This window comes from Petromyzon marinus, chromosome 4 (assembly GCF_048934315.1).
Source record: "Petromyzon marinus isolate PM22_M1 ecotype Great Lakes invasive population chromosome 4, UKy_Petmar_22M1.pri1.0, whole genome shotgun sequence".
Taxonomy (NCBI): domain Eukaryota; kingdom Metazoa; phylum Chordata; class Hyperoartia; order Petromyzontiformes; family Petromyzontidae; genus Petromyzon; species Petromyzon marinus.
In genome coordinates, this window is record NC_133670.1 from 12,455,273 (window position 1) to 12,469,675 (window position 14,403).

A 14,403-nucleotide genomic window follows, 5' to 3' on the forward strand; every position below is an offset into this window, starting at 1 on the left:
TATACTGTTTACTACAGTATAGTGTTGTGACCACGTGTATACTGTTTACTATAGTACTATAGTGTTGTGACCACGTGTATACTGTTTACTACAGTATAGTGTTGTGACCACGTGTATACTATTTACTATAGTACTATAGTGTTGTGACCACGTGTATACTATTCACTACAGTACTATAGTGTTGTGACCACGTGTATACTGTTTAATACAGTACTATATTGTTGTGACCACGTGTGTGTGCGTAAAGCATTTTTTTTTATTTGTGTCCAAGTGTAGTGACTGTTCTTTAGTAACTGTACTGTAAGTGAAAATCGTCCTACACAATAACCCTCCTCCCCCTCTCTCTCGTCTCCCTCACACCAGCCACGATTAAATGTAATTAATAAATTTGATTACTTTATATTAAATTTAAATAATAAAAATATAAAAAGGTATTTTGTATTAATCATTTTTATATGAATACAGTATTTTTGGGTTGAAGAACGAATCATCTGAGTTTCCATTATTTCTTATGGGGAAATTCGCTTTGATATACGAGTGCTTTGGTTTACGAGCACGTTTCCGGAACGAATTATGCGCGCAATCCAAGGTTTCACTGTATCATATATATCTCTTATCATATCTGCTTCCATGGATCGTTCTCTATATGAAGGGTTGCACTGTGAAATATCTGAATGAATATTTTGTCTCTAGATGACACGGGTAGTGCAATCGGCTTAGAATCGGGTGAGAAAGCGACAAAACATTTTAAGAGACGTAAACAATGCAATAACCAGTGCAAGAGTACTACAGTCTCCTATGACTAGAGCCACCTGGATTTGCTAAATGAGCTCCATCCTCAGAAACTCATCAAGCCAATCGGCAAGACCCACCCATGAATTGATGACAGCACAAAGTAGCAAAGCCCCACGCTGGTGAGACTAAAGTCATCTGGTCTGCGTTTGCACATTCCCTAGACCAGGTGTGGCCTGAGAAGGAAATTGAGCATTGCAGTTTCCATGTCACTGTCAGGCAAGACACAGTCAAAGCTGTTTAATGACTTGTATCAGCTGCACTTGGACAATTTTGTTTTCGTTCAAGCCATCACTGGACCATGTGATTGTTTAATTCCTAGAGAGAAGAATGAATTAAGTAAGGGCACATCACAACAGACGGTCTCCAATCCTGAAAGCAATAATCACACATTAACAATATGCCCTAGTGTCTGTCCTCTCTGCCGCATACTCTTTCTTACCATCTGCCCCTCATCACCACTATCCACCCTTACCTCCGAGGTAGTAAACATCCCCCGTCAGTATGTCCAGCGGGTTGTACGACTGGATGGCAGATGCTTCGTCCCCATCCAGGGTCACACCGACAAAGTTCCTCCGTAGTGAGACACTCACGGAATGCCACTGGCCGTCGTTCAGATCTGAGCCTGCATTGTGGATGGGCGAAGTAAGCGGTGAGTGGAAATGCAGTAAACATGAGTAATTTTATTGTTTTATATATGTTTTTTATTGTTTCCCTTCTACGTGACTTTACCGAAAGAACCAAGAATATGAATCCCTGCAGTCACGAAAGCTTTAAATAAAAAATGAGTAACTCTGTTTAGTGATTCACAGCATAAAGCCATCTCGCTGCGCAATTATGCTCAGGCGCTGTAGTCAGAAAAAATAAAATAACACGGAGTTAAAAAAATGATTGGGCGGTACCGGGTTCATTAATTCAATAATTCTATCTTCGACAATGAGAATGTAATCATTTGAAATACTGCTCCCAATCACACATTGAAAACAATTGTTCTTAATAAAAAAAACCGGAACGGTTTGCTTTTATGTGCTAACATTGAAATAGTGCCTAGCACGTGACCTTTATTCCATAGCTGTATATTATTTAGCTGGTCTTGCTGTAGTTCAATTTCAATTACCATTAAACGTAACAAATGAAATGCTTACATTGGTTTGAATAGTATTTGATACTGAGCATAAGCCAAACATGCGCAATAGCGCCGATCGCTCTGTACGTACTCGCACAACAAACATGATCAATCACACACAGCTCATGCAACATTCACTTAATAACAAAGGATACAAAAGCCTTCAATTTTAACTCTCCATAGACTGGAGAATCCATGCAGTCCATCTAATCCAGACCCAAACCATAACATTGTCCTATACAAAAAGATAATACATCCCACTGGGCTCTCTCAATCGACTAAATAATATTAAATTAAAATGCTGTGAGAAAATGTATTGATATGTAGACCTTCTGGCCGAGATTAACCAAAATATAACATTTCAAAGTGAAGCATCCATTACATGGCTCTACATTGCTAGTTGTGTTGGGCCCTGTATTCACACGGTGAACTTTCTAAGCGAGTTAACTTAGTGGTCTTTTATTTATTTATTTGCTAAGGTGCTAATGACGCTACTCGGCTGGGCCACAACAATGACACGACTTTTGCACGTTCCAAATCTGTCCAATAAAGCCCACGTAATAGGAGGCAATCTCCATGCCCCACCTCACAGATATGGCACAAAGACTGCCACCGCTTCACTAAAGCCATGACTTGCGCCAATTTCTTGTTGACAAGTCATTTAATCGAGACATTAAGTTTTATGAGTCACATCATGTCCACTCGAGATATCGTTAGGATGGCGGTATAACACATATTCCCTGTGTGTAACACGCCTTTCAGCTTTTGTTCAACCATCCACATCCATTGACCTTCCTAACCGTCCTCCCTAATGGCAGCCATCATGCGCGCACCGCCACCGCAGCCACACACACCCACACACCGGCAGACAGGTGCAGGGCGTCGCGGCCCGGCTGCAAAAGTGTCACGGTGAGGCGGCCATCGTCCAGGCCGATGCTCAGGGAGGACGCCCGCGGGCCAGCGGGCGAGAAGGCCGTGTAGACAAGCGTCCCACGAGCGCTCCACGTGCGCAGCTCCAGCACCACGGACAGCGCCTCGTGCCACGCCGGCCCCCACAGCCACAGGGAGCTGCCGGGCAGCGGGAACGTAATGGGCACCACCCGCGGCTCGGCGCACGCAAAGGACACGTTCCCCTGAGGGCACACGGGGAGATGATGCGAGGGGGGGGGTGTGTGTGCAGGGTTGGGGGTGGAGAGCCGAAGGGAACAAGTAAAATGGGAGGAGAGTCGAAGGGCAGAAGAGACAGATGGAGAGCGGGAGTGAGAAAGCTGCTGGGATGTGACGGGAGCCACCACGCTCAAGAGCGGCTTCTTACCCTGGAGGCAACATTTTGTAGATGAGATGGGGAGCGACAAAGTGCGATACATGTGAATGGCATACATAATACATTTTAAATATGCTCACAAAATGATATTTGGTGCACACGGTTACTGTAACACGATTTGGTACTACGTTTAAATGTAATGATGTGCATTTTTATATTAAGTATGTCTTATAATTTATGTCGCTGGGGTTTTTCTTAAAAAATACTCAGAAAAGCATATACTTCTCATTGAACCTTTGTTCCTAGCTCTGGAGAGTTGTTCATTGGAGCAGCAGATGCAGAAGGCTTTTAAACTTTTTCTGGGTATTGTTTTTTTATACTTTCAATTAGCATGCATTAAATCTTCAGCTTCCGTTTAATGTGCACACAGGTCTCAAACAAGACGTCGATTCATTTAAATAAATGCAGCATGTGCTAAAAATATTCATTTAAATGCATCAGCATAAAATCAAATTCTCTTTGTGAAATGGTTCAAGCCAAAATACTGCATTTCCCGCTGATTTTAATTACCATATGCTGTCCGCTTATGAAGTCAGATAGGCATGCGCAGCAAGATTATGCGTAAACATATGCCTTTTTGAACGTTAGAGCAATGCGTTTAGAGCTTCGTTGGAATGCCTATTCAAATTCCAGAAATTGTCGATGCCTAAAAAAAAAGATCACTTTAATCTTAACACGGATTTTTTGTGGACTATTTTTGGGCTGGCAATACTTCGAATTGCATTCTAGACTCCTGTGTGGTATGCATAGCTTGGTACAAACAAAGAAATGATTTTTTTTAAGCAGAGGCATCAGACCTGCTATCATATAAACAGCAATGTTCAGAAAAAAGGGGGGATGGCAATGCAAGATAAATGTGCTCTGCCAGGATTGCAGATAATGCATAATTAATCTTCGGATTAATATCGCACTTTTTGGAAAATAATAAGACTGCTTAATTGTGTTATTTATAGTAAGTGATTGTTAAATCAATGTGTATCATTAGGAAGAAGATGGAGCACAATTAATCTTATCATTAATACTGTACTCTATATATTTTTTGTGGGGGAAGGGACTTAATTGTGTTATTTTTCATTCAGGAAAATATGACAGTACATTGTCATCACAGAACCAGGTCTCAGAGAGATATGCAAACACTCACACAAACATGGGCGGTTGTTTCCAGGCCCCATCACAATGGACTCATAATTGAACACGACTTGGTACATTCGCTCTACGGACTACTTAATTGAATAAAGGTGCAATAACCAATAACCTATTCATATATTGTATAATTATCTTTACCGTGGAAACCTACTGATGTCAATCCATTTATATTGGGCAAAGACCATTGAGCTCATTCGCTCTTTTTCAGTTTACTTACATACACACGTCCTTTGTCAATCCATTTCTGGATGAAGGCATCCGAACGCGGTTTCTCAAGGGAATCGTTTGACAATACTACACCACACTGGTCATTGTAGTTTAGTAACGTACTTGGCGCTCGCGTTCGCTTGGAATTGATCTTAGATTACCGGGTTTTCGGTGCAATGCGTCAACCACCGTTACTAACGTGCCAAAATATGACCATGTAAAACTCAAAATTAGAATAAAAAATAAAAACATGGTGCAACCAATACACTTGAATACGGTAGTGTAAAATAATAGTTTCGTGACAAAATAATATAATGCATTACAAACTTCAGTCGAGGATATTGACAAGTGGTTGGAAACATGTGCACGCGTGCACACAAATGTTTACTCTGGCAGGCAAAAAAGGTCTTCAGTGAGAAAAAGGGTCACGGAGTGTTACCGAGCCAACGCAACCTGTGAAAATACAAACATTCTGACAATCACAGTTGAATGCTACAAGATCCATCACACCAGCTAATAAAGTCACCCACACAGCCCACAAGATATGCAAAACATGTTTCTGAAAGGGCCTCTTTCTCCACTGCTAACAGTACTTTGTGCCTCAAAGAGATCTGGAGTCGGGTTACCGTGCAGTCATTTGTCAACCAGTGATCAGAATTCAAGCCAAAGGCTACTCAAATTCATCAACCGTAATGAGTGGTCATTAATATAACAGGCACTCTCATCCATTATAGCAACCCTGTGGAATACACAACTGGCACAAATTGCTGCTCTTGTTTGCAGTACCTCCACACAATATTTCAATGACCCATGTTTGTTTTATTCATAAGCATCAGTCTTGTTGCCACCAGATCGCACCAATGCCTAGGGATCAGCTCTAAGCCAGACCGCATGAACACTGGCGTCAGAATCTGGCACGACTGTTTACACAAAATTATTCACCACATATATTCCAGTGCTACAGCAAGTGTTTCTCAAGCTCTTTTTGGTAAAGCAAATCAATAAATAAACATGCGACTAACAACATCTCACACACATTTTACCGTCAAGTGTTTATCATGAACAATAAGCATAAAAGCTCACGCTCACCGCTTCGATATATGTGTACGACTCAGATCTTGGGCTCAATACAATGACTCTAAGAACTCCCCCGCAGTATTAATGAGCCCGTGATGAATTAAATATCAGGAGCCCAACGGCTACCACCAGGGGGCCCTGCAGAGGGATGCCTGTGCAGTGCAATATTCTCTCGTTATTTGCGAGGGATACGTTCTGGAGATACTGGAGAATAGAAAATGTCATGCACTACGATATTGGCCTACGAAAACCTATGTTTTTAATACATTTCCTTTAATAAACACTTAAACAAGTTCTTAAATACATGCACATTTCCATAGCACAAGAAATCAAAGTTTTTTTAAACATACATTTCTAATTAAATAATAATTTATAAAGTAGCTCACCGTAAATTACAATAACGATGATGATGCGCGGTAGAAGGATGCAGTAACGATGAGCTCATCACTTTCTCGCATCACGCTCTCTCTTGTCGTGTCGAGTTCCAGATGCGATTTGCGGATAGCCAAAATAGCTGATAGCAAGTTCGGGAATAACGAGGGAATACTGTACAAAATATGACACACTGCTGACAATCTCGCAAACAGTTCCCCCTGCACTCTTGCAAAGTGTACTAAAACTTTTTAAGGACACTTTCCACGCACCCCACAGCGCACATCAAAGTGCAATCAATCACCGAGCATCTGGAATATGCGCCTCAAACCCTCGCAATGCGACTGGCCATTTCGCCGGATGTAAATAAACAATTGGAGCAAATCAAATCAGTCAAGTGCCATGGTGAGAAGTTACGCTTCGAGAGTTCATGATGCCCTGCTGACAGCCACGCGAAAGAGGAGGTTTGAGTGGGACAGTTTGACGGCAATCTGATTTTGTCCATTCATTATGCATAATCAGTGAGGAGCTTTTAATATAAAAAGGCACGATGTCAATTCATCATGCGTGTTGTTACGTGCATTAGAATTCAAGGCCACCTCTGCGTGTTCACCGTCCATGAACGGGTGTAAACCTGAATCCGGTGCGCCGGTCATCGCACAGAGACAAATGCAACGAGCACTTTTGTTCCAAAGTTTATCGTCGGCCATGATCTATCCACTGCGAGATGAAGGGCCTCCTTCACGGCCTTGCGGTGAACAATCGATCGAACTCCTACACACAAATCGGTCACGTTGCTCCATCTCCAGAGTAGACGTCATCCCAGGCGTGTACTCCCCTCTGTGCATGCTCTCGAAAGTCTTCCTTCTTGACCCCCTTCATTATCATTCAAAGTGGGCACCTCCCCATGCTTCTTTGCGCACTTTTCAGCTTTTGTTTTCATATTCTTCGTCAGCGTCTATATTTCCGATCCGTTGGACATAGCAGTTAATATTTACTGATTAAAACATGTCCTCTTATGGCACATTGGTATGCAAATAGTTTCCTTTCACAAACAAATTCGATTTTAAAATCACCGATAGGTGTCACTAATTAAGGTGAGGTATTTATGGATGTGTGTGTTTACGTGGACATTTTAAAGATTTGAATCCAAAAAGAATTTGCACGCGTTGATGTTTAAGACTAGATGAGGCCACACCACACACCGTCTCGGACAACGTAACTGAGAATTAGCAATTATAATGAGCAGGGGCATGTACTTGAACATTCATGCTGAGAAAACGAGAAGAGCACAGTTACATGGCTGAATGTAACATGCCAATATATTTGGTGAAACGGCATGCGTGGGTGGGTGCGTGCGTGCGTGACATGTGCGTCGGCGCAGTGAACTTTGTACCGTGATGTACACGGCTGGCTTCCTCCGCTTGGCCAGATCTATGAGGTTGACACCGTTGTAGCTGACGTTTTCCAGACAACCCTGGAAGTTCCGCTTAAAGCTGCTTCTGCCCTTCCCGGGAGTGGACAGCCCTCCAAAGCTCAACTGTGGGGGAATAGAAAAATATCAATCACGTTTTGGTTAAGTCATCCTGTGGATGTTTCCATACAGCCATGGGTGTCAAGCTCCAGTAGGGAGTGCAGCAGCAAAGACCTGGGTCTCACTTCAAAATAGAAGATTATCTCTTAAATGTTTTTTTTTGTAATTACAAAAAAAAACATAATAGACCACCGAACCGCATGGGACACATAAAACATTGTTATAGACTGCAAACTCGATTTTAAATTGCTTTGTACACCTAATTCCAGGACGGTCAATAAAGGTTACAAGAAAGGCACCGGAGTCGTGCGTCAAAAACGTAACCTCGTGTGTTTTTTTATTCTGAAATAGACCTCCAGATCCCATGGGGCATGTTAAGCCAGAGACGGGTCAAACCAAGCAATAATTTCAGCATGCACTCAAACGCATACAGCGATATAGCTGCGCACACACCTCGCCCCTCCATGCCTCTGGATTACGCACAATGCTGCTGATGAGGATTGGCCTGTGCCAAGCCCGTTTGGACATTTTTATAAAACCTTTGTGGTTTGCTGGGGCAGATGGCCAATATAAAGACTACACGTTGATAAACAGCACGTTGCTTCTTTTATTTCTTGTGAGCTGGCACCTTCCAAGATGGGCTTCATTAGGGCTAATTGCTCACGATGGGATTGATGTTTGGTCGTTGGATGTGGCATTTCTCAGGTTGCAATTAAATCATGGGTGCCCTTTAGTCCAACAAACCATGGCAGGGGAGCGGCATGCAGGATAACACGTGTCACTCAGATGCGTGTTGACAATCTGTATGCATTATTGCTTTGTATTACTCCTCCCCTTTTTTCATTGTCTTTGAATGCCAATTTGTGCATCGGTGATGCCCAGGCAGACAAAAGATTTGCGGTCACAGGTTCTGCATCCCGCTGCGTACAGCACAAGCTATTAGCATCGTTCAGCAAAAAGGAACGCTTCTCAATTAAATGGCCCCCACTGCTGTCGACTGTCAACACGCAACTGGCGCTCACAAAACGCCAGCACGGCAGACGGCCGTATGATCTTGGCTGCCTTACCTGCAAAGGTTGCCAAATGGCCAAGCATCCAAGTGGCAAATCAAACGTAGTTGGCATCAAAGGAGGGGAAGGCAAGCCGTTAATATGTCAAGAAAAAAATCTGCTGGCAAGCAAAGGGCCTTGTAGAGACTAACATTCTGTGCCCAGCTCTGCCAGTGATTTGTTTAATTTCATCTTTTACTGCTTACTCCTCCACACAACATTTTTATTTTAGGAGAATAATCATACATTTTTTGAACACACAGTTTAACTTAAAATAACGCGTAAAAATGCATGAATCAATGAAACTATTTGTGTTTTAATGCATTCCAGAAAAAGCGTACCCATATACACTCACGCACAGGTCAACATATTTTTAAAAAGACCAAAGTTTAAGTTTGCACCATCGGAGCAATCCTATGCAGCAATGCATGATACAACTAACTTTCGCATAATAATTATCAAATATACAACTTGCAAAGGTCCCTTGTAATAAATACTCAACTATTTTCCATTGAGATTTTGTACATTGTATTGATGTATTCCAAATGTATTATAGTACAAATTCTGTTTAATTGAAACTTCCTTTGAATACTTGCAATCAGGAATGTACATCAGAATGGCAGTCAGGAAATAATTACCATTTTTCAAACTCAGCTGATGGGATTTAGCCAATGGCTTGTAATCATCAAATCCGCAGAGAAGTGCATCCATAGAATTTTAAGCCTACATGCCTGGTGTGTGCTGCTGATAGCAACTGTAAGGGAGCACAGTTTCTTCTTGAACCATAGGCTCTGCTAGACCTGTGGCCTGCTCCCCACTGCCCTTAATCATATTTCGCCGCATATCAAATATCGGCTTGCGTGCAGCTGCTTCACTTATCGCCATTTCTGCATGCTCCCTTTATCTATAAAGAAACACAAAGCTCCCTGTTGACTCAACAAGCTGTAGTGGCTGTATAAATGTTACAAAGTAGGGGGAGGATCTGATGTCTTGTAAATTAAAACTGTGCACGGACAAATTGAGGAATAAGGTGGCAGCCCATTGGAGATTAAAAAAAAAAATCCTTTTAACAGGACAGAATCTGGATTTTACTCTAAATGCGTAGAAAATAAGTATAGTTTGTAAAGGTAAATCATGTTTTGCATGTTCAAATGTTAGTTGTAATAATATAATTGTGGGAAAATATATGGACAATCTGAATATCCATGTGTCCATCTATGTCTGACTGGTCCCCACCATAGGATTTTGTCACATTTACAAAGTTTTCAAGACCAGTGCTAAGAAATTAGCACTGACGCATGCTCGGTCAATCAAGGATATAATTTTAATTTCGATTTATGACTGAATTTTAAGTGATGATGTCTTGGCGATTGAACTACCACAGCTTTCCACAATGTTCAAGGAGTAAAAAACTGAAGAAGGAATTTATGAAAAAAATATATGTGAACAAAATAAAAAAGAGCAATTAAATATATACGCAGATAAGAAAACGTGTAAACAAATTTTAACAGAATTTCACTCTTTGAAACCGCGAGGCATAAAAAGTTCCGACTACTGTAAATGGGAAACGTGGTACAATTTAAGTAATTTAAGTCACAATAAAACATAAACGACACAAATTATAGCTCAAAAAAATAGTAGGACTCACTCACAAAAGTTTTCCGTTCATGTGTTAACTTATTTTTAAAGTCTGTTCAAAGAAATCTAAACAAATTGTCTCTCCACTGAGTACAATAATGTCTGTTTCAAGGTGGCCCGAATGCAGTCTCTAGCTGGTTGCGAAGATCAAGGTAGCCTCAAATTCGTAGGTAGTCACATTCAAGGTGGCCGCCAGTGTATCAAGTTCAAGGTGACCCCCAACCGTCAAGTTCAAGTTGAGCCCTGCTTGGGCGCCAGGCTCCGCGTTGGGCCCACCTGGTAGTCTAGGTCCAGGTAGTCAAAGTCGCCGTTGGTGCGGAGGTGGCGTGTGTGCCCGTCGAGCGTGAGGTTGACGTGGCGGCCGTGGCGATGGAGGCTCACGCTGTGCCAGTGCTGGTCGTCGAGCAGCGTGCCCACTGTCACGCTCGTGTGTCCCGTGGGCGCACGCTGCTGCCTGCTGCCTGGAGGTGGGCAATGTGCGCTGGGTCACCGAGCGGCTTCGTCTGCGTGCCATTGCTATCGTGTGGTCAAACTGAGAATCCGTTCTGGAAACCCTCGCAGGGCAGCGCCGGCGTCTTATAGAATAGAAGCTGATATCGCAAAGCTACTGTCCTTGTGAGATCCCTTCCAGTGACCTTGGTATCCACACACGAGAGGGTGCATATTCACACGTGCCCTCCTATAAAAAAAAAATGTTCCTTCCAATTCTGTCAAAGGAATATTTTCAATTCTTGAATTTAACAAAACCCAGTGAAAACCCACAATAAAGTGTGATGTTTTACGTGCTGTCATTGGTGACCAGGCTAACAGCACGGATAGGCTACACTTGAGAACCCGGTTTCACCAGAGGTGGCTGATACCAAGAATCAAACCAAGGATGTCAGTGCTCCAAGCTCAGTGCCTTAACCCTCAGTCACCCAGCCACAATGACACCCCAATGAACTTGTGAGTCTAATGGAAGGACATTTTAACAGCCACACCATTACACAGAGGTGCCAGCTTGCAAATAGAGCTGCTCAAGAACAGCTTTTTTTTAAAACTCTGAAGCAGCTCTCTTAAGCATTCATCACTGCGTTTCATGTTGTTCATGCAATGGGAAACGCAAATCAATTTCCTCCTCTGAAAAATAAGAAAATTTGGACAAATGTATAGGTTCGCACAGTAGGTCCAGACCTTTCCAGAGAAATGCGGATAAACCTCACAGTGGGTGCCTGAACACTGAAGCAGGCACCGGAATGGTTTGTGTTATCTTGGAGGAATGATACCACAGAATGTAGCTGTGATGAAGACGTAAGTATAAGGATTGGATTGCCTGCTGCTGCTGCATTCGGTAAACTCCCAAGATAAGGAAGGCTAAAGACATCAACACAAAAGTGAGTATATGAGACAACAATCATCCCAATACTGTCACACGGAGCAGAGCGTTAAAGCATGATGAAAAAAAGATGAGCGGACGATACTAACTGCAGCAATACGCCGGTTAAGAGGGACACCGGGAGCATCTAGACTGGAGAAAACAACCGGGCCGAGCAAAAATAATGTTGGGGAAAAAAATGAAGCCGGACGTTTGTGATGGTTTGGACACATATCGTAGAAAGGGTACTGTTTAATGGGAATGCGCAGCAGAGGAAAGTAACAAGCGGGTGAAGGAAGAGCAGAAATGCGCTGGGTAGAAACAGTGAAGGAGGACACGGAGCAGAGAGGTTTAGACATTGAGCAGCGCAGGAGGATTAGAGCAAAACAGCCAGAAAGGGAAGAGACTTCCATTGCGCCCCATCGTTAGTGAAGCTGCGGTAGGGTTAAGAAGACGTCCGTTATTGTAATAATTAGTCGTAACATTCCATCATGAAACTGTAATAGTGTTGAGTGTTATGATCGGTGTAAGGTTGTTCGTGTAGGTGTGTTATCGCAGTGGAGCTCAAGCATTTGTTAAAAAGTGGTAGGGTAATGAAAGCAGCTTTCGCGGTGTTAACGTGAACGACTTACAGCGAAACTATGTTTCGTCTTACATGGCGTTGTGATGACCGAAACGGGCAACAACGACGCGCCACGTCTGGCCACGGGCCCTCGCCGCGTACCGAGGTTGAGGTGCAACTGCAGGCGGGCGCGGTGAACCGCCAGCGTGAGGAAGTCTCCCTGCTGGCCCTCCCCGTGCAGCAGCACACCGTCCGCCGCGGCCGTCTTGAAGCGCAGCGCCACGGCGTCCTTCAGCGTGCGCATGCTCTTGTGCGCAAAGCGGTACGCCAGGGCGCTGCGCCCGTCCAAGTGTGCCACGTCTGAAGCTGCCGGTAGGAGAAGGGGTGGGGGGGGGGGGGGTTGGTAGAGGGGGGGCACGGTGTCACGAGCCAAGAGTCGAAAAGATCTCCTAACCCCCCCCCCCCCCCACCACAACCCTCACCGCCCCCCAGGTTATGTGCCGCTGAATGTTGAGCACCTTCACCAAATTGATTTCAACCGCTGGTGAAAACGTGCCAACGTTTTCAGTCACCAGCTGCAGGGCGACTTGCCGAGGCGATGCGTCGACGCTCATTTTGTTAAGATGTGGCGCTGCTTCTGGTCGTCGCTACTCGGCCCACATCTGTTGGTGAGGCCCTGGGCCACTGGTGGGGGCTGGTCTCCCTAAAAAGATGATTACCGTTGTTGCCTACCCACAGATTGGAATCACGCACAGCATTCGCTCGCTCTCGAAGAGAGAGAATGACACAGAGGCACAAGGAAACCACAGACAGGTAGGAAGGCAGCCACGCAGTGAGCTGGTGCCAACAATTGCCCCAGCTCCACGTTCCTCCATATACGAAGGTGTTATCAGCCATTTGAGTGTTTACATGCAGGAGGAAACTGGAGCACTCATAATAAACCAACGCATGCGACGGGGACACAGTCTATCCCATACAGACCTAAAACACGGAGTCCACATTTTTGCTGAACTGCATTCTCCTGGCAAGCCAGAGAATAACACCTCAACGCCCACGGCGAGGGAGTATCACAATAATTGTGCGATCCACCAATCCTTGCCTCTTCGGTGCTGGATGACAGGCAAGCCAAATCACTGCTGACTACTCATTTTATTGGCCTTGTAGGGATGATAGGATGAATTTACCCCCAACCAAGCTGGCAGCCCCTCTGTCGAATCGGTTGCTATGTCAGTGGCACCGCCTGAGTGATAGAGCCAGTGTTGCTGGCTCACGGATGCCGCACTCCTGCCCCAGTGGGATGAGAGGTAGCCACAAGATGGCAATGCAGCAAAAGCATTCCTGTCTGTGTGGACTCTGACTAACTCCTTGTATGCCTGGCCTTTCTTTGCGTGCTGCAATTAACGCAACCAACATGTATTAATGTTTAGACGTTACACCTCCAATGGCAATTCTCCAGACGCACCTGATCTTGACCTTGAACAAATATTTCATTATTGTGGAGATGCTTCAATCAAGAGTTAGCCTTACTTCGACTTAACTTGATTGAGGTCTTGACACAATGTTCATCCCAATATAATTTCCATTTCAGCTTTCCCCCATTATCAACATTTCATAACTGTCCGCTACACATGCATTTGCAGTGTGCAACATGATTACTATGGCATGCTTCCTGTGTGGGCATCCCTTCATCATTTTTATGGAAATAATGTTTAATTGACATTGGATAGGAGAATAGAAAAACATATACCAACTTCCACGCACATTTACAAAACGGTATTGCAAAGGTCAGGAGTTAATGACCATTTGACTCAAAGCCATTAATGACTACTTGAAAACTAATGTTGAAAAAGGAAAGGTCCCATTGTTAAAAAAATGGTTTCAAGACATAACAAATTACGGCAATTAGACCTATGAATCACTTTCAGCAACTGTTTTATGTTTCCTTTGTACGATAAGTCCTCGCTTAACGCGTGGTGTTTCGCACAACACGTTTTTGCTACAACGCGGCTCTTCCATTCGGGAACACTTCTCGCACAACGCGTGAGAAGCACCGTTATAACGTAGTCTCGGAGCGCTTGACGGCGAACTACTTTCTTGAGCTGCGTGGCTGAGCAGAGTGATAGGGTAACGCGGCGGAATTAAGCTCAGCTATTAGTGCCGCTATCTTACTCTGTGTGTGGGGAGCGATTGGTGCAGCGGTTAGCACTCCACGCGCTTCAAAC

General features: G+C 43.9%; 1 protein-coding gene across 1 annotated transcript in view; it reads right to left on the reverse strand.

Moving 5' to 3' along the window:
- Nucleotides 1–14,403, reverse strand: part of LOC116938701 (contactin-associated protein-like 2) — a 170,774-nt gene that overhangs the window by 69,846 nt on the left and 86,525 nt on the right. Inside the window, exons 5-9 of the mRNA XM_076056866.1 lie at nt 12,344–12,547; nt 10,542–10,726; nt 7,441–7,584; nt 2,781–3,051; nt 1,268–1,417 (exon numbers count right to left, since the gene is read on the reverse strand). Of these exons, the coding sequence (XP_075912981.1) occupies nt 1,268–1,417; nt 2,781–3,051; nt 7,441–7,584; nt 10,542–10,726; nt 12,344–12,547 (954 nt within the window). The remainder of the gene's footprint in view (nt 1–1,267; nt 1,418–2,780; nt 3,052–7,440; nt 7,585–10,541; nt 10,727–12,343; nt 12,548–14,403) is intronic.